Consider the following 20,597-nt stretch of genomic DNA (forward strand, 5'->3'; position numbering starts at 1 on the left):
CAAGGTTATGTATGGTCCCCTAAGCCCTACCTGGAGTCATCCTGAGCACAGAGTTAAGAGTAAGTCCTAATTATTGCCAGGGCTCACCCCCCTACCCCATACAAACACAAATTAAAAATATTATTTCTTGGAACTGCCTGTACATTTCAGATACCATTCTCTTATATGTTGTGATAAAACTGATTACAAAATTGGACCTAAGTGTTTTTGAATTCCAAAGATGAAGTTGAGGGGGAGGCTGTAGATAGTCCACTATCTCTGGCCCACAGTGTGCCATCTTATTTTTCTTTTTGGGTCACACCCGGTGATGCACAGGGTTTACTCCTGGCTTTGCACCCAGGAATTATTCCTGGCGGTGCTCGGGGGACCACATGGGATGCCGGGAATCGAACCCGGGTGGCTGCACACAAGCAGCCCCACTATCGATAGTATTGCTGTACTATCACTCCAGCCCCCCAGTATGCCATCTTGTCAGAAGACAGAAACATCTGCAAGATTTAATAGGTTTTGAAACTTCTCCCTTTATTTTTTTCATATTACATAGTAACATATGTTGGAACAGTACAAAGATATATACATGAAACAATTATCGTAACTTAATGAATACCTTGTGTACCATTCCACACTTTTCTCTTTGTTCATATAAACATACACATGCATATGTACATAGGGGGGCTGCATTTTTCATATATCCATAATTTATGTACTCAAAATATATTCATAATTTTCTATCGATTTTCACATAACATTATGCCATAAATATCTTAACAAATTAGTGGTGTGCTAGCCTCCATTCGAATTCCTTCATCTCTCAGTTGAGATATGATATGAGATAAAAAATCTGCCACTTTTTTCTTCTTGGCTTTCATTTTGTTCTACAAATGTTCCATAACCAAACTACATTATTCACCTCCTCTCAACCCATGCGTAGGCTTCTATATTTTTGTCAATGTATATAAATTACCAAATGGGTATGGAAACATGTTAGCTGCTCATAAAGACCCAGATGCATTTTGACACTATACTAATGGCTGTGACCAAAAAAAAAAAAAAATCCCAAAACTCAACTGTGCCAGTATTCTTTTAAAATGCTCTCCTTGGAATGGTAAAGTGATTCAAAGTACAAGAGAACATACCTTCTGCGTAGCAACCCCAGATTCATTCCTATTTTGAATGCCTACCTACCCCTTTAAAAATTAATCAAATAGGGGTTGGAGCAATGGCACATCAGGTAATGCGTTCGATTCCCAGCATCCCATGTAGTTCCTCCAGCACTGCCAGGAGTAATTACTGAGTGCATGAGCCAGGAGTAACCCCTGTGCATTGCCGGGTGTGGCCCAAAATGCAAAAAAAGCAAAAAAAAAAAAGCATTGATCAAATTAACCTCTTCCTTTTGCCTATGTTTGAAATTCCATGCTTATACATGGAATAGCTCAGAAAGTCAGGTCTAGTTCTATTCTATTCCAATGATTTATTGATTCCTGTGCTGAAACTATCCATTTGCTTACCTGACTTCATGTTATATTCTGATATCTGGTAAGAAATGTTCTTTTTCATACTTTGGCTCTGTGCTCAGAGATCACTCCTGGCAAGCTTGGAGGACCATACGTGCCAGGATCGAAAGAAGGTGTGTCACATATAAAGCTAGTGCTTACCCACTGTACTATCAGCCTGGCCTTCAGTCTTGATCTTTTCCTCTTGGAGAACCCGGCAAGCTACCAAGAGTATCCCGCCTGCACAGCACAGCCTGGCAAGCTCCCCATGGCGTATTCGATATGCCAAAAACAGTAACAAGTCTCACAATGGAGATGTTACTGGTGCCCGCTCGAGCAAATCGATGAACAATGGGATGATCGTGCTAGTGACAGTGCTAGAAAATTATTATCGACGCACATAAAGAAAAGTCACTGGTATTTAATGTAATTTTGTTTGGGACCACACCCAGTGATGCTCAGGAGTTACTCCTGGCAGTGCGAGGGGACTGGAATGCTGGGGATTATAGTCCAAATTATAGTCCAAATGCTGGGGATTATAGTCCAAATCCCTGGCATCCCATAAGGTTCCCTCCCAAGTACAACCAGGAGTAATTCCTGAGTGCAGAGCCAGGAGTAACCCCTGAGCAAAGCTGGGAGTGCCACCACTCCCACAAACAAAATAAAACAATGTTTCAAACTGTCTCCTTGAGCTGGCATATCTTCCATAAAGATGACTCCATAGTTCAAGGTTCACTTCCCTGTGAGAATGCCTAATCCAGAATGAGAAAGGAAACTACATAATGTCAGATAATTTTTTTGTTAAGGAAACCATTTAACAACCCCCACCTGCTTCTGCCCCATCAAGGGACACTTCTGACCATCAAAGAGGTCATTTTTTCAAAGATCAGAATGATGAAAACAAACACTTGGATATTAGTGTCCAGAGAATTCACAGGGGAAGTTTTTGTTTTGTTTTTGGACCACACCTGGCAAAGTTCAGGGCTCGAACCCGGGTTGGGCGCATGCAAACCAAGAGCCCTCCCTATTGTACTATCACTCTGGCCCCTCACAGGGAAAATTAGAGGGAAAAATAGCATTAATACTTTTAACGGAAAAAAATCAAGTTTTCTTTCAGTTTGCACAAAACACCTCTAAATTATAAAGCTCTGGGTATTTCTTCATTTCTATTGATGTTGGTGTACAACATACAATAATCTCAGGCCTAGCTAGGCTTGGATGTAAACATTATTTTTCTGTTACTGTTACTTTAACGGACTATACTTCCGGCTATGTAACTGATTTTGATGCTGTTTCTGTTGACTAAGTTAATTTGCATATTCTGCCTATGTGGCTGAATATCATTGGTTAGAACATCAAGCTAGTTAATAAAAGGGGGCTGAACAGGCTGCTCTCCGGCAGTCCACAGCACAACTCCGGAGACAGTTATGTGATCCTCCCAGAAAACGTATTTCTTTCGGGTGCATATCTTAAATGCCTCAGACTGTCTAACCAAACCTTACTGCAACATATGTTGCAACATACTGACTTGACACAAAACACTTCATCTAGACTAAGACAACAGGAATAGTGCCCAGTAAACAGGATGGACCACTATTGCAAACTCGTGTGCCCTGTAATGAAGTTTACAGCACTTGGTTAGTAATAGGTTATTCAGCCAGTTCTTGCTTAGCTTTGCCTTTTCAATATTACTAAAGGCAAAATAACTAATTTATTATTTATTTAATAAATATCAAATAACTTATTAAAATAATTTATTACTTTTAAATAATATTATACAAAGGCAACATAAATAAATTTGTTTTGGATTTTGAGCCACCCCAGTGGCTCTTAGGATTTACTCTTGACTTTATGCTCAGGGATCACTCCTGGACAGGCGTGGAGGGCCATATATGGTCAGTGATGGAACCTGGGTTGGCCGTATGCAAGGCAAGTACCCTACCCCTTATAATTTATAATTCCAGCCCCAGTAAATAACTTTTTTAACATTAAAATATGTAATAGGGTTTGGCTGACTTACCAAAATTAAATATTGCCTTAGTATTAGGAAGCGATTAAGAAGAAATGTGGGGGCTGGAGTGATAGCACAGTGGGTAGGGCGTTTGCCTTGCATGCGGCCGACCCGGGTTCAATTCAGCATCCCATATGGTCCCCTGAGCACTGCCAGGAGTAATTCCAGAGTGCAGAGCCAGGAGTAACCCCTGTGCATCACCAGGTGTGACCCAAAAAGCAAAAAAAAAAAAAAAAAAGAAATATTACAGTTATTTACATATATTACAAAATGGTAGAGAAAGTATAACAAGTATAATAATCTAACACTTTTCAGTTGTTCGCCATATTATTATTGTTGGAATTTTTGTGGGGTGGTGGAATTGGGTCACTCCCGGGGGAAATGTGTTAGCCACAAAACCTCTCTACTACGTCTTCAGCCTTACCGTTGTTGTTTCATACTGAAATGATACCCAAAGGCAATGGTGATGTTTAGAGTGAAAAAGCACGGGAAAAGGTATTCCACAGACAATGCGACATATGTGAGTGACAATAACAATCCATATTAAATGCACATGTTTAGTGGTTATGTAGTTTATTCGTGTATTTTGTATTGTTTTCATTCAATTGAATACATTTTAAAAATGTTACATATCAAAGTGAGACCATGTTTATATCTTATAATGTATTATAAATGACAGTATTTGTACAATTCTGTATCACAACTGGCATATGACTGGAAATCATAGCCAACATCCTTAAACCCATGCCACTTCTAAGCAGGAACAATGAAAACCGTTGATCTTGCTCAAGGCTTTCCCATGATCATAATGTTTTCATTCCCATAGGCATTCTTCCGAGCATGAATTTTCTGGTGTCTACTGAGGTTTGGCTTCTGGTGGAAAGCCTTGCCACATTCACTGCACCCGTAGGGCTTCTCTCCAGTGTGTGTCCGCCAATGTTTGTTGAGGCATGACTTCTGGCTGAAGGCTTTCCCGCATTCTCTGCAATGATACGGCCTTTCCCCAGTGTGTATTTTTCGATGTACATTGAGATATGACTTTTCGCCAAATGACTTCCCGCACTCACTGCACATGAAGGGTCTCTCTCCGGTATGTGTTCTTTGATGCTCGCGGCGGTGTGACTTCTGGGTGAAGGCCTTCCCACAGAAAAAGCACTCAAAGGGTCTGATCCCCGTGTGAATTCGCTGGTGCTTGATGAGGGTCGACTTATGTGAGAAAGCTTTCCCACAGTCCGTGCACCCGTAGGGCTTCTCCCCCGTGTGGCTTCTCTGATGCCTGATGAATTCTGACTTGTAGCAGAAGGCCTTCCCACACTCACTGCAGAGGTGGGGCTTCTCGGTGGGTGACACCCTCTTCCGTTTGTACACCAGAGAACTGGCGACCGCTGGTTTATACAGCAGGGCTGGGGTAGGGCTGAGAGCTTTCTCGCAGTGACTGCATTCCCACAGCTTTTCTCTGGCGGCTCTTCTCTCACGGTTTGTATGCTGCAACAGTTTCCCGTATCTGTAGCCCTCATCCTGCTTTTTGGAATAGTTTCTCTTAAAACCAATTACATCTAAATGATAGTTCATGGTCTTGCCACAGGGGTCCCAGGGAGTGGAGTTTGGAATTGAAGGGAAAAGATCAGTGCTCAGAGGTGAGACTTTGCCAAACTTATTATACACCTGGCTCCTTTCCTTGGCCACTGTTTTCTTGCTGATGAATGCTTCTTGCCTCAAAGGCGCATCTGGCCGCCTTTTCCTCCGGACATTAACTTGCCGGATATTTTCTGGAGAAAGTAAAGTGAAACTTTATGATTCTTTCCATTATGATCTGGAATAACATTACTTGAGAAAATGCCTTAAAAATTTAAAGGGTGCATGGGGCCAGACTGATCATACAGTGGGTAGGGGGTTTGCCTTGCACATGGCTGACCTGGGTCCAATCCTCAGCATCCCATACAGTCCCCCAAGCACCACCAGGAGTGATTGTGATTCCTGAGTGCAGAGCCAGGAGTAGTAAGCCCTGATCATCACTGAGGTGTGTCCCCTCAGCCCCCTCCCTGCCCCCCAAAAAAAAGTTTGAAAGAGGTAACATGCAGTAGAATAGGAGGGCAAAGGCTGGGGTCAGCCAAGGAAACAGGGCATGGAGCTCCCAGAGAGCAGGGCTGTGAGATGCTTTTTCCTGGGGTAGCCATTATACAACTTCTTGAAAGAGGACAGAGAAAAGCAGATGCAAGACAGACTACAATGGTTTCCTTGAGGCTAAAGAGCAGTTTTTAAAAATCAAAACAGGGCTGGGAGAATATAGTGGGTAAAGTGCTGGCCTGCCTAGTATGTGGCTGACCCAGATTTTATCTCGGTAACATATATGGTTCCCTGAGCCTCACCAGGAGGGATCCCTCAGCACAGAGCACACCGTCCGCTGTACCCTTCCCCCCAAATTAAAATACACCCAAGGCCACAGGAGTGTGATGCCTAAAAGCATGTGTTCTCTGTGTTGGCCACATTCAAGGTAAATATGCTACTCGCTGTTCCATTATTTCTCCAGTCCAACAATATTGCAATTTTCATGTCCATAATAAATATTTACTCTGAAAAAATGAAACAAAATAAAAATACCGGTTCTGGAATCTGACTGCCTGGGTTCAAATCCCTGTTCAGTAACTTAATTTGCTGTACGCTCTTAGACAAGTGTCTCTCTCTGCAATGTTTAGGGGCTTAGGAGCTACTACTCTTGGCATAGTGTTGGGGAGGGGGGCTTCCTTTCAGGGTGCTGGGAGAACCAAGCAACGCTGGGGACTGAATGCAAGCATATATTCTAGTGCTTTGAGCCATGCCCCAGCCCCTTAAATAGTGTGGCAGCTTCCTCATTGGCAAATGGGTACTACTAGCTTACAGGTCTGTAAAGGTAGGTTGAGTTGAAAGATGTACCAGACCCGGCACAGAGTAAGTAATACCAAGAACGAGTCAACATGCTAATGCTGCCACAGCTGCTGCTGTGAACACAGAAATGAGAGCAATGTGGTGATAATTCAACGACTTCATTCTGGAGAGAAGCATGAAAATGACTCCACAGGGGCTGGAACAATAGCACAGAGGGTAGGGTGTTTGCCTTGCACGCGGCTGACACGGGTTCGATTCCCAGCACCCCATATGGTCCTCCGAGCACCACCAGGAGTAATTCCTGAGTGCATGAGGCAGGAGTAACCCCTGTGCATCGTTGGGTGTGACCCCAAAAAGAACAAAAAAGGGAAATGGCTCCACATAGTTAACCTAATATTTAATTCAATCATTTAAATATCTAATTAATGTTATTCAATCAACAAGACAATTTTTTTTTGTTTTTCGGTCACACCCGGCAATGCACAGGGGTTACTCCTGGCTCATGCACTCAGGAATTACTCCTGGCTGTGCTCAGGGGACCATATGGGATGCTAGGAATTGAACTCGGGTCGGCCACGTGCAAGGCAAACGCCCTACCCGCTGTGCTATTGCTCCAGTCCCAACCAAGACAATATTTAATTAAAACTACAAAATATGAATGGTGTTAGGATGTGTGAGAACAGATGGCACAGAATTTCCTTGCAAGGTTGACAGTGTTGTAGAGAAACAAAAGCCTAAGAAATGGCTCCCAACACTCAGGTGTAGCCTGGGCCCGGTGGGATTTTACAGAGCTGACGGGAGACAGAGTTAACATCCACTAAGGCTGGAGAGTTGATACCAAGTTGATACGAAGCTTAAGGTGTGTGCCTTGCATGCAGCTGACTCCTGTTTGTCTCCAGCACTACATTATGGTCCCATAAGCACTGCCAGGAGTCACCCCTTAGCAGAGAGCCAGGGATAAGTCCTAAGCACCAACAATTGTAGCCCCCAAACAAACAATAACAACTAAAAGACCAGCTAAGCAAAACCATGTCCATCACAAAACTGTCCCTAAGTCACCTCTAATTAAGGGATTAGTGGTGATGTAAGGGATTATGTGGGAACTAAGGTCAGGGGTCTGGCAAGCAGGTTTGAGACGTTTCATCTGCAAAGTTTTAGAGACCCGGAAGGAACCAGCTAGAACTGGAGAGTCAAGGACACTTAATTGTAAGAATGACTGAATATGAAAGAGAAGGAATATTGACACTTTTTGGAGAGAGATGAGAGATTCCAGAGAAAAAAAAAGAGCAATACGTGTAGAGACATGAGATATAAACCAAAAAGAGGAGAAACATCCGGATAAGGAAGACATGTACATGGAGGCCATCAAGCATGTACTGAGACAGCTCACTGGGTCTGCATCCGGGACACAGGGGGTGACCCTGAGCACCATCAAGGAGTGACTTTGAGGAGTGACCCCCAAGCATGGAGGTGGGAGTAGCCTCTGAATATCACTGGGTGTGGCCCAGAAGCTCAAAATAAATGTGAAAAATACAAAGAAAGCTGTGGCAGTCCCATTGTTCACAAAAGCTTGGGGATGGCTGGGAGTGTGTGTGTGTGTGTGTGTGTGTGTGTGTGTGTGTGTGTGTGTGTGTGTGTGTGAGTGAGGGGCTGGGGTGACTGGGAGTGTGTGTGTGGGGGGGGGCTGGGGGTGACTGGGAGTGTGTGTGTGTGTGTGTGTGTGTGTGTGACTGGGGGTGGGAGTGAAAATCTGGCAGTGCTCAAGAATTATTCCCTCATAGTGCTCTTAGGATCAGGGGGTGGCAGGGATCTGGGGCTCCAGCGTGCAAAGCTTGCTCTCAAATCTTTTGAATCATCTCCCTGGCTTGCCTTGAGGATTTGACTTTATGTGCAGTGGTGGGTAGTTTGGGCCTCCCAAGTGGTACTCAGGGGACTCAGAGCCAATCCTGGTGATACCAGCAGTTCAATGCTACACACCAAGATTCAGTGTGGCTCCAGTCCTTTGGTGCTCAGGGCAATCCCAGAGGTGCTCAGGGCCACACCTGCCGTTCTGAAGGAACCATGCAGTGCCAGGGATGCCAGGGATCAAACCAGAGTAGCAGCATGCAAGGTGAGTTTCTTTACCCTTCTCCCTTTCCCCAGCCCCTCACCCTGAGGCTTTAAGAGCAGGGTAGTGAACAAAATGTCACAGGTCCCATGGTACACATTCCACCCCCCCCCCCCCCCGTGCCTCTGGCTGCATTCACTGCACTCACCGCGACAGTGGCAGTCAGAGCACGCTGCCTCACAAATCCACGGCGCCTCTTCCTGCTCCAGCTGGAGGATCACGTACGGTTTGGTGCCTTCATAACCTGTGCCAAGACATGCCCGGGCCCTGCTGAGCAATGTGGTCCCCAGGGTCATGCAGGTGGCGCAGCAGGCTGCACCAGACGCTGTGTTTGGGGAGTTGACAACAAAGAGCCTGCCCTGAATCCCACAGAAATGGGGGACCACTGACTCTCAAGCCATGCTGACTGCGGCACCTCAGGATGGATGCAGAGTATGCCACCGCCAGCCTCAGTGCAAGTGTCATCCTGGCTCTGCTCTGCAGGGGGCACCTGACTGGCCAAGGCAGCTCTGCCTTAGTGGCCCTGCAGCAATAGGTGGCACTAACAGTGCCCGCTTCATTAGGGCAGATTTTTGGGGGTCTCTTTTTGGTTTCTGGGCCACACCTGGCTGTGCTCAGTGATCACTTCTGGAATATGAAGTGACAGAGATCAAACCCGGGTCAGCAAGTGTCTTACCTGCTGTACTATCTCTCTGGCCCCCTATATAAGATGATTTTTCAAGAATAGCTAAAACTGTATCTGTAGTATGGAGAGATTATACACCAAGATTAGGGGCCAAGTCCCTTGCTTTGCAATGATCCCCAGTACCCCATATGGTTCCCTGAGCTCAGCTAGTAGTGATCCCTGCGTACAGAACCAGGCGTAAGCCCTGAGCACAGTTGGGTATGGCCCCCAAACAAATCTCCTCCACCTCCCACCCCTCAGTGCCCCCAAATAAATGTCCTATTTGGCATATAGGAAATGTTTGGAATTTCAAAGGCTCTGGGTGATCCCGTTACTTTGAGCAATTGCAGAAGGAGAGGGGATCGTTTGAGTGTGTTCCACACTGCCCCACACAGCTGTTCTTACCCACTGCCAAGAGGTTGCTGTAGGTCTCCAGCATCACATCCCGGTACAGCGCCCTCTGCGCGGGACTCAGCCTGTGCCACTCTTCCTGCGTGAAGTCCACAACCACATCCTTGAATGACACAGGTCTCTGCTGAGGACGAAACGGCACAAAGCACTGTGGTAGGAATGTCTTGATGTGCCTAGTCCAGAGCTTATGCATTCATAGATCCAAGAGCCGTTAATCTTCCTGGCTCTGGGCTAGATAAGCCAATGGCATTTGGAAGCCAGTGGCACTGGAAGTCAATGGCATTTACTCTGAGTCAATAAACTGATGTCCGTGTGTGTGAGCCAGGGCCAACCACGGAGGACACAGACATGAGAAGTTCCTGAGCTGAGGAAGCTCTGAGTTTCTCACAGGCAGCTGCAGGTTCTACAAGCTGTAATGGCAGGATACTGAGACTATAAGAAAAATCAATGCTCCACCCAAATGGGACTGGGGTTGGCACATACAGGCAAGTACCTGAACCCCTGTATAATCTCTGGTCCCTTTTTTTTTTTTTTTTTTTTTTTAGTTTTTGAGCTAAACCAGAGATGTTTAGGGTTTATTTCTGGCTCTGTACTCAGGGTTCATCCTGGCGATGAGTGGGGGACTACATATGGTGTTGGGGATAGAACCAGGGTTGGGAATATGTTAAGGCAAGCACCTTAACCCCTGTATTATCTCTCTAGCCCCTTAAATAATAATATATGACTACGCTCTCTCAAAAGGGCAGAAATGGACAAACTGGTAGAACTCAGAGACGGGTGGTGAGAAAGTAAATGGATGAAGAGAAACATGGTTGGTGGCCTAGAGAGAAGTGAAACGAATCAGATTCCTGAGGCCATTTCACCTGGAGGACAGTAGGAGGAAAGACTGTGCTAAACAGAGCTGAACCTGCACCCTAAAACTCATGGGGGTGGGGGAGAAGAGGTGCTAGGAAGAAGTAAGGAAGGCAAAGACTCATGCAAGGAGGTGATGGTGGGGGGCTGGAGCAACAGCACTGCGAGTAGGGCGTTTACCTTGCATGCGGCTGACCCAGGTTTGATTCCCAGCATCCCATATGGTCCCCTGAGCACCACCAGGAGTAATTCCTGAGTACAGAGCCAGGAGTAACCCCTGTGCATCGCAAGGAGGTGATGGTGGTGCTAAATCCAAGACACAGAAGAGAAGATGTGTGTGGTGAACGTGTTTGGGATGGGCATTTTTGGAGGACTCTTGGCGGGCAGTAGGGTGGGCACAGAATACTGGGTCTGGAGGAAGGTGAGGAAGGAATAGTCATGTGTGCCATCAGAACAGAAATGGGGGTGACTGTGAAACTTTGGGCTCTCCCTGCCTGGGGTCCAGAGGGGCAGAGAGGCAGGCCAGGGTCCTCCAAGGTCTCAGCAGTTAAGGAGTGCTGCGATGTAGCAGATGATCTCAACCGAGGGCCCGAGAGCAGCAGTCTAGTCTGGCACCCAGGCTTGAGCCTGGCAGTCCCCAGGTGACCCTGTTTTGTTCAGAGCACAAAAGTGCTCCAAAGAGCCCACTGCCTGCCCCAGGAGAGCTCAAAGGCTGGGCGCCTACGTGCAGGTAGGAGGGCTGGGTTCGATTACTTGTACTGCACGGTCCCCTGAGCACTCCTGGGAAAGGCCCCCAAGAAGGATCTGAGAGTGGTGCCCAAGGACTGCCAGGTATGGTCTCTTGTCAAAACCAAACTTCCAAACCCTGAATTCTAAAGAGACCATTACCTTAGGACCAGCCTGCTGCTCCCAGCTACTAATGTGAAAAGATATGACATTATAATAAAAGAATGTATAGGGCCAAAGTGATAGCACAGTGGGTAGGGCATTTGCCTTGCACGTGGTCGACCCAGGTTTGAACCCCAGCATCCCATATGGTCCCTCAAGCACCGCCAGGAGTAATTCCTGAGTGCAGAGCCAAGAGTAACCCCTGAGCATCGCCAGGTGTGACACAAAAAAGAAAAAAAAAGAATACGTATTCGGTTCTTCGTGGCTCCTGTCAAGACACTTGGTTGCTGCAGTATTGAGGAGTGTCTTGTTTTTTATAGCAAGCCCTGGAGTTCATACTAACTATGTAACTCTTGGAGGGTGGAAAGAAATTAGAGGAAGCAATTCTGTGATCAGAGGGCTAGAACTTTCAGTTCCCTGAATGTACTCAGGGGATATTCAGTGCTGGGAATAAAACCTGGGTCACACATCCAAACTGAGTACAACAGGCCAGGATGCTTATCTTGCACATGCCTGGCTGGGGTTCAAGTCCAGCATGACATATGGTCCCCGAGTCCTGCCAGGATTAAGTCCTGAGCACTGCCAGATGTAGCCAAGACAGACAGACAAACAAGCAAACAATATCAAAAATACCAGCTCAACTCCAGGTCATTTTATAAGATCAGCTAATACCTCTGCTCAATAATTTCTTCCACCCAATTCCAATTCCGTCTCTGCTTTACTAGTATTCCAAGAAGCTCCCAAAGAAAAACTTCCTCTGTGCAAATATCCAAGCCTGTTCTCCTAAGAACCCAATCAGCAAATGACAAAAAACACATGCTTGAAATGCCTGCCTTCCTGCCTTCCTTCCTTCCTTCCTTCCTTCCTTCCTTCCTTCCTTCCTTCCTTCCTTCCTTCCTTCCTTCCTTCCTTCCTTTCCTCTCTCCCTCTCCCCGCCTTTTTTTTCTCTTCCTCCCCCCTTCCTTTTATTTTTTTTTTGTTGGTGCAAGGAATCAAACATCATATATGGGAGGTTAAGTACTTTACTGTTGAGCTACATCACTGGTCCTGCATATAATATTTTCTAGAACAGTTTCCACAGTGAGAATTGGGGCTGGGGGAATAACTCAAAGGGATGAAGTACATGCTTTGCATCTGGAGCCCTAGGTTTGATCCCTGGCACTGCCTGATCCTTGAGCACTGCTGGGTGTGATCCCCCCCAAACAACAACCCCCCATAAAACTAATGTAGAAACAAAAGTAGGCTATGAATGGCACACTTACCTGGTACTCGATCATTTTTGGATGTTGTTTTTCAAGTATGGAAAAAAGAATTGAGACCTGTGAAGACAGAAATTGAGGGAGAGAGGATGGAGAAAAATAACAGAATAATGAGGAATCCGGCTATCTTGGAACTTGTATATCTTATACTAAAACCCATTCTTTGAATCACTGCAGCAGGGATCACTTTTGGGATTACCTGGGGAGCTATATGTAGTTTCGGGGATCAAACCCTGGTTGGCTGCATGCAAGATAAGCATCTTACCCATTATATTATCTCTCTGGCTCCCAAGATATCATCTTTATTTATTTTTTTGTTTATTTTGAGTGAAGCAAGGTCATTTTTGGTTTTGGTTTGGTTTGGTTTTGGGAACATACCAGGTGGTACTTAGGGCTTACTCCTGATTCTGCTCGTGCTCAGGGGACCATAGGGAGTGCTGGAGATCAAACCTGGCTTTGCTGCATACAAGGAAAGGATCCCATCCACAGTACTGTCACTTCGGCCTTAAGCAAGGTAGTTTCTATTGAACAGAACTTTCTTAGAAAAACATGAGAGGAGGGATAGAGGGGAAATATGTTTTCAGGAATGAACATGGGCTTTTCTAGAATGGAAATAAGCAAGCAAAGAACAGACAAGCAAGCAAGATACATGGATCTGGTGCGAATATTAAGGTACAGTTATGGAGTCTTTTCTTGGGTGCGGTAAAGGGAGGGGGTACCTCCCAAGTGGTGCTCTGGAGGTTTGGGGGCCCCTCCTGGCAATTCTCTGAAAACCAAGTTAGCAGCTGAATTCAAGGGCCCGAGGATGTGGTGCTGCCCAAGCCCTGTGATGCTGGGGTTTACCCAGGCGACTCCGGCAATGCTCAGGGACCTCCAGGGCTGTGCCTGATGATGCTCAGGGAATGATGAAGGGCTAGGGACCAAACCCAGATCAGCTGCATACAAGACACAGGCCTGAACCCCTGTAACAACCCCAGCCCCAAGCTGTAAAATCTGTTTTTATTCCTGACCGGGGTGGTTCACACTTCTGAAGGCAGCCTGGTGGTCCCCCACTTCCAGGGGTCACCATTTCGATGCCTAACTTAATGTGGACACATGATTAGCAAAGCACACTACAGCCTCCCACCCACACAAATTCTTTTCACAGCTGGAGAGATAGTACAGTGGGTAGGGCACTTAACTTGCACACAGCCAACCCGGGTTCAATCCCCAGCACCCCACATGATCCCCCGAATCCCACTAGGAGTGATCCCTGAACACAGAGCTAGAGGTAAGCCCAGAATATAGCCAGGGCTAAAGAAAACAAAGAAACAACAAGAACAAAATTTTGGTGAGAGGAACAAAGTGATAACTCAAAGGGCTGAGCATATGCATTGCAGGCGGGGGCCTCAGTTTCACCCTGGCACTACATGGTTCCCTGAGCACTGTCAGGTAGCTCAAAAGCAAAACAAAAAAAAGATAGTTTTTTCTTTAATGAGATATAATTTACAGGGAATTTATTTATTGTATGGCTTTATTAATTTAACTGTTTACTTTCATTCACTTGACAAGTGCACTCACCCATATAACCACACAATCAGGATGCAGAACATTTTCAGCACCCCAAAGAATCATTCCTGAATTGAAAAAAAAAAAAAAAGAATCCTTCCTGAATTCAGTACTCTACTAAGTTTCTTCCCAGCTGGGGAGTTTCTTTCTCTTCTTTTCAATCAACTTTCCTATCTTAAAAATAAGATAAAATAAAAGTTCTTTCCTATATGTCTTTTGTTAGGGAACATCATGATCGTAACATATGATAATAATATGAATTAGTCTTGTTTTGCTTTTGGATTTTGGGCTACAGCTGGTGGTGGTTCAGGGCTTACTCCAGGTTCTGTATTTCAGGGATCACAAAATCACTCCTGCTGGCTTGGGGCATCATATGAGGTGCTGGGGATCAAATCTGGGTTGGCCACGTGCAAGACAAACACAACCTGCTGGTACTACCACTCTGGCCCACAAAGTTTGTCTTAATAGTGTTTAGATTACTCTCTCTGCTACAAGAGAGATTAAAATAGATTTTCTTAAAAGTTATGTAAAATATGTATTTTTTGCTTAAACAATCTAGTGGTACTATGGCTCAAAAGCCAAATGTTGCTTTGCAGAGATCATCACCTGGATACACTCAGTCATAAATTAACAATCAGATAGGACCCTCTCCCCAGCTTTCCATGGAGTCCCAGGTTTGATCCCTGGCACCACCAGAATTGACACTGGGAAAAGCTAGGATTAGCCCCCAATCATCACATATGGCCCCCAAAACAAACAAGATAAATAAAGTAATTAAATAAACATAAGGGGTCAGAGAGATAGTAAAGTGGGCAAGATATTTGCCTTGCATGCAGCTGACCCAGATTCAATCCCCAGCACCACATATGGTCCCCTGAACACAGAGAGAAGTCGTTACAAAAAACAAACAAACAAACAAACAAACAAACAAATGTAAAATAGACAGATCAGGGGTTGCTCTTTGTCACCCACAATGCCTTACTCTTCCTCTTGGGTTTGGCCTTTATCTCCCAAAACTATAAAATCTTGTTTTAAAAGCTTTGGCTATTCTCCATTGTTTCATCTTCAATTTGAAATGTCTGGGGCGGGCGGGTGGGAGGGGGATCATTATGGATCTAGAGAGAGAGAACAGGAGTTAAGGCTCTCCCCTTAGATGAAGCTGGACTCAGTTTGATCCCTGGCATCACATAGGGTCCCCCCACCAACCCCTGCCTCTCCTCGCATCCCCAGGAGAGATCCCTGAACAGAGACTGGAGTAAACACTGCTGGGTGTATCCAAAAAAGTAAAGCTTATCTAGTCTGAATTATATAGATTCCCTAATCACAAGACCACATTCGTAGCCAGTGATATATATATATATTTTTTTTTTGGGGGGGGTCACACCCAGCAATGCTCAGGGGTTACTCCTGGCTTTGCACTCAGGAATTATTCCTGGCGGTGCTCGGGGGACCATATGGTATGCTGGGAATTGAACCCGGGTCGGCCGCGTGCAAGGCAAACGCCCTACCCGCTGTGCTATCTCTCCAGCCCTGCCAGTGATATTTCAATTAAGGGATCAATCCCTGACCTTCCTCTCCTCAGTTACTGCCAGTCCCAAGTCACTGAGTCCTACTGATGCTCTTCCAATCCCTTGATCCACAACCCGAAGCCATTCCCCACCATCACTGATAAATGAATTTTTAAGTCACCAAAAGGAGTTTCTGGAAAGGAGTTGCTACTGCCAGCACCCACCCAGCCTAAAAGGAGAGCTCCAAGTAGGGCCAAGTGGAACAAACCCACTGCCAACCCCTCCCTAAACGATGTGGGGCGCGCTCCTAACTGGAAGTCTGCCTTCTCCCCTGAGTCTTTTTCCTCTCTACTTTCTCAGATTTCCTGAACTATTATTATACTATTGTTGTTATTTTCGGTTTGGGGGCCACACCGATAGTGCTCAGGGCTTACTCCAGAGTCCTGGGGGTACAAGGAAAGTGCCCTACCCGCTGGATTCTCTCTCTGGCCCCCTGAACCATTTTTGCTTCACTGTCTTGTCCTGATATTCTTTTTGCTTTGGTTTGATTTGGGGCCAAACCCGGGGATGCTCAGCACTCTCCTGGCTCCCTTTTTAAGATCCCTCCTGGCTGGTCTAGGGAGAACACATGGGGGCGAGGCAAGCGCCTCCCCCCACTGGACCACCTCTTGAGGTGCTCTCCTGCAATTATTTCCCTGTAAACACAATTTTACTTCGATGGAGCTCAGGACTCAGTGCAGGGCTCCCTAGCAAGGACCTGAGCCAAGTTAGGGGGACCAGGGGGCGGGGACGTGACGGGACACTATTGTCCCTCCCCTTACACACACACACACTTCTCCGCGGACAACAGAAGTTATCAAGCACTGAGAACCTCAAGCGTTTTTCCAGAAACAATGATACCCACCGAACCCCCGCCCCCAGCCCTCATCACTGAACCTCAAAGTCCTCACAGTCACCAGTTGCAGATACTCAAACCCCTGCCCACAGAGCTTTGAACCTCCATTCAAGAACCAATCACGGGACCCATAAACTGTTCCAATCCGTGTCATCCAAAAGCCCACTAAACCGACTTCCCCCACCCTGCCCCCGCCCCCCGACCCCCGAAGCAGTCAAGACCCCTCATTTATTGATCCCCACACAGTCTCAGTCTGTCTTCGTCACAGACACCGTAACTGCCTCCCCACTAACCTTGGTCCGCCACCACTAATACCCTCGCACGGCGCAGAAACTCGAGCACTTAACCCTTCAGTTGCCTTGGCGCTGACGCTTACGGGCACCTAAAACTGACCCGGTCGGGCCACCGTAGTCGTACGGGCTCCAATACTCCACAACGCCTAAAGTTTTTATCATGTTTCTCACACTGACCTTTCCCATTTATCCCGAATCTGCACCCATGGGCCGAAATAGTCGTACCACGCCGCCTCACCACCATACAAGTATTTTCCAGCCCCAGAGGCCGCCGCGCAGACTCAGTCGGGACTTTGAGGCTGGCTGCCTCTGCCTGGCAACCTTCCAGAGCAGAGGATTCTGGGCTTTCCAACCTCTCACCGGAAACATGATGGCCGCGCCCGAAGAGCAACCTCTGACTGGGGGCAGCCATGGTGGAATCTGTGCCGTACGACCGAATGGCTTTGTGAGACCCGATCATTAGACTATTATGGGACAGGGAGAAGTAAGTGTTTCTATTTCGCTAGACATGGTCGCCGCGATTTTTGGCATCTCAGAAGCTCACACCTTCAGTGGCCAACGTGTGGCAATGCCCTGACTTCAAAGCCGCTCTTTGTACTGTGAACTTCTTTATGAAAATAAAATGTATAATAAACTGTAAAAGAAAAAAAAAAAGCTGCGCTTTGTCTCCAGCTAGGATGGCTGTAAAAAAAGATGGCCACGCACATTTCTACCGTTTTCTGCGTGGGGCTGGAGTGATAGCACAGCGGGGAGGGCGTTTGCCTTGCATGCGGCCAACCAGGATTCGAGTTCCAGCATCCCGTATGGTCCCCCAGCACCTCCAGGGGTAATTTCTGAGTGCAGAGGCAGGAGTAACTCCTGAGCATCGCTGGGTGTGACCCAAAGAGAAAACAACAAAAAAAAAAACCAAACAGTCTACCGCTTTTTGCGTGCAAATAGGACACAGCCGTTTCCTTGCAGGAAGTCCAGGAGTTTAAGAGTTTAAGAGCATAGTTGGTAAAGTTCTTACTTTGTTCACGTAGGACCCGGATTTGATGATTTGATCCCCGATATCCCATATGGTACTGATGTAGGCAGGTAGATAGGGAAAGGCCCTTGGCAATGAAAATTGAGATTTAACAGAGTCTCTGGGAAGGAGACTCTTAAGACTTGCAGATTCAAGAAAACAAAAGACCAGGAGGAAACCATCAGCGGACCCTGAGGATAATGGGCCCCTCCCCAGGAGGTTCCCCAAAGAAGGCCATCACCACTCCCAACCTCCCTGGTCACCTCCTTAGCAACGAACTTTTACCTGGAAAGAAGCCCCACGTGGGGGCAGGTTGAAGAAACCCCATAAAAGACACCTTGAACAAAGGAAGCCCGGGCATATGCTGCCTCTGCCCATGTGCTGCTTGCGCCCTCGTGGCCGAGTACATGTGTCACCCGAGCACATGTGTCGCCCGCATCTCCCCCCTTGAGATGTGTACTTTCATGCTTTCGTGTCCAGTGCTAGGATGTGTGTAGAGCTCTCTCCACCCTTGGAGAAGCCCGCGTTCTCTCTTGAGCGTGTTATTCTTACTATATTCTCTCCCACTTATCCCTTCCTCCTTCTCTCAGAAACCTCTAAATAAAATCTATTTACTTCACTGCTTGTCTACTCCTGAAATTCTTTTCCGTGAGCGAGACAAGAACCCAGTAACTCTGGGTCCCGGGTGGTAGAGGCGGCTGGGGAGAAAGTGACCATCTTTCTCCTCCTCGCTTCACGTAAGTCACCCGTGGGGCCCACCGACATCAGTACCATGGCCCTGCTAGGAGTGATCTCTCAGCACAAAGCCAGGAGTAAGACTCAGGAAGGGCCTTGACTTTGTGGAGGGGATGGGAGAGAGCGTGTAACCAATACTTAGCTTGCTATTTAAAATGTTGAAGCCTGCGACTTTCTTTGCCTCTGAAACTAGGATGGCAGTTGATTTGGCACTGGTAAGAGAGGAGGGACGCATCATGAGCAGAGTGAGGAGAATAGCTTCCCTCCACCCCCCCTCCTTCCCTTCTTCCCTTCTTCCCTCCCTCCCTCCCTCTCTCATCATCAGAAAAGGAAGGAAGGAAGTGTTAGGGCGCGGATTGAGATCTCCCTTACCGACAAAGAGACTCCAGAGACTGCAAACAGCAAGCAGGGTTTATTGTAAGACTGGCTAGCCAGGGTCCAGCCGCCTACACGGACACACAGGTCCAGCAGGTTGGGCAAAAGACCCCGAGCTTCTCCAAAGGAGTTCTTATATAGGCCTTCCCTGGCCGTTACAGCAGAGCCCGCGCATTTCATAGCCAATAGATTTGTAATATTGCAAACTTTCTTAACCAATCCATTTAAAAGGACATCACTCCTTAGCCTATGGTTTTAGAGATCAGTATTCGCGCCAATATTCAGGAATGTCCCGGTTCTGGGGGCAGTCCTGGGTCTTGTGATATGAGTCGTGTGATATGGGTCTGGTTATCTAGTCTGACCACCACCCTTCTTCCGACCCAGGGTGCCTGTATCCAAATTCCTTGCTCCGGGACAGATAGACAAGTTATTCTAGAATGCGGGCTCCTGTAAAAAGAGTCTTAAGAAAGCTAAATAGATTCCTGTGGTCTGTCCTGGGCCAGATCCGCACAGAAGGAAGGAAGGAAGGAAGGAAGGAAGGAAGGAAGGAAGGAAGGAAGGAAGGAAGGAAGGAAGGAAAGAAGGAAGGAAGGAAGGAAGGAAGGAAGGAAGGAAGGAAGGAAGGAAGGAAGGAAGGAAGGAGGGAGGGAGGGAGGGAAGGAAGGAAGGATATCTTTACGGGGCGAAGGGTGGGGAAGGGGAGGTTGCTCACCCAGAGGTGCTCATGCCTTATTCCTGTCCCTGTGTTCAGGTACCTAGAGGAGCTTAGGGGGACCATATGTGGTGCTGAGGATTGAACCTGGCTTCTCATGAAAATGTGAGTTGGTTGCATGTAGAGCAAATGTTTTACCAGCTACGCACTATCTCTCTGATCCCAAGAAGTATATCCTGTATTTAGGGTTGGGGGTGGGCACAACCAGCAGTGCTCAGGATTTCCTCCTTGCTCCATGCTCAAGAATCATTCCTGGCAGGGCCCAGGATACCACATGAGGTGCCAGGGATTGAACCTGGGTTGATTTGTGCTCAAGGATCACTCCTGGTGGGGCTTAGGGGCCGGATATGGGGTCCCATGGATTGAATATGGGCAGGCCACATATGAGGCAAGTGCCCTATCCAATGTACTTTATCTCCAGCCCAAAGAAGGATATCTTAAGATTTTAGGTCACTGTCACTGTCATTGTCATCTTATTGTTCGTCGATTTACTTGAGCGGGCACCAGTAACATTTCTATTACCTTCAGCCCTGAGATTTTTAGTAGCCTCTCCTTACTCGTCTTTCCCAACGACTGGAGGCTCTTTCAGGGTCAGGGGAATGAGACCTATCATTACTGTTTTTGGCATATCAACATGCCACAGGTAGTTTGCCAGGCTCTGCCGTGTGGGCGGGATACTCTCGGTAGCTTGCCGAGCTCTCCGAGAGGTATATTACTATATTTTGGATATGAATATGCCACGGGGAGCTTGCCAGGCTCTCCCAAGTGGGAAATAGACTCTCGGTAGCTTATCAGGTTTTCCAAGAGGGAGAACCATGCTATTAGATGTTGCACTATAACATTATAGGTAGTTTGAAGAAATATTACAAGAAAACAAATAGTAAATATATATTAATTTTACATATCAGGACTAGTAGACAGAGAGATGTTGGGGACTGCTCAGGACCCTGAACAAAAGAGGACCCCGAAACCTTT

The 20,597-nt window shown here is 46.7% G+C and overlaps 1 protein-coding gene across 1 annotated transcript in view; it reads right to left on the reverse strand.

The window, feature by feature from the left end:
• Window positions 1-511: 511 nt before the first annotated feature.
• LOC101539110 (zinc finger protein 585A) overlaps window positions 512-20,597 on the reverse strand; it is a 47,059-nt gene continuing 26,973 nt past the window's right edge. Inside the window, exons 2-3 of the mRNA XM_055145115.1 lie at window positions 16,272-16,282; window positions 512-4,780 (exon numbers count right to left, since the gene is read on the reverse strand). Coding sequence (XP_055001090.1) covers window positions 4,291-4,780; window positions 16,272-16,282 — 501 coding nt within the window. The 3' untranslated portion in view covers window positions 512-4,290. The remainder of the gene's footprint in view (window positions 4,781-16,271; window positions 16,283-20,597) is intronic.

This window comes from Sorex araneus, chromosome 8, assembly GCF_027595985.1.
Source record: "Sorex araneus isolate mSorAra2 chromosome 8, mSorAra2.pri, whole genome shotgun sequence".
Lineage (NCBI taxonomy): Eukaryota > Metazoa > Chordata > Mammalia > Eulipotyphla > Soricidae > Sorex > Sorex araneus.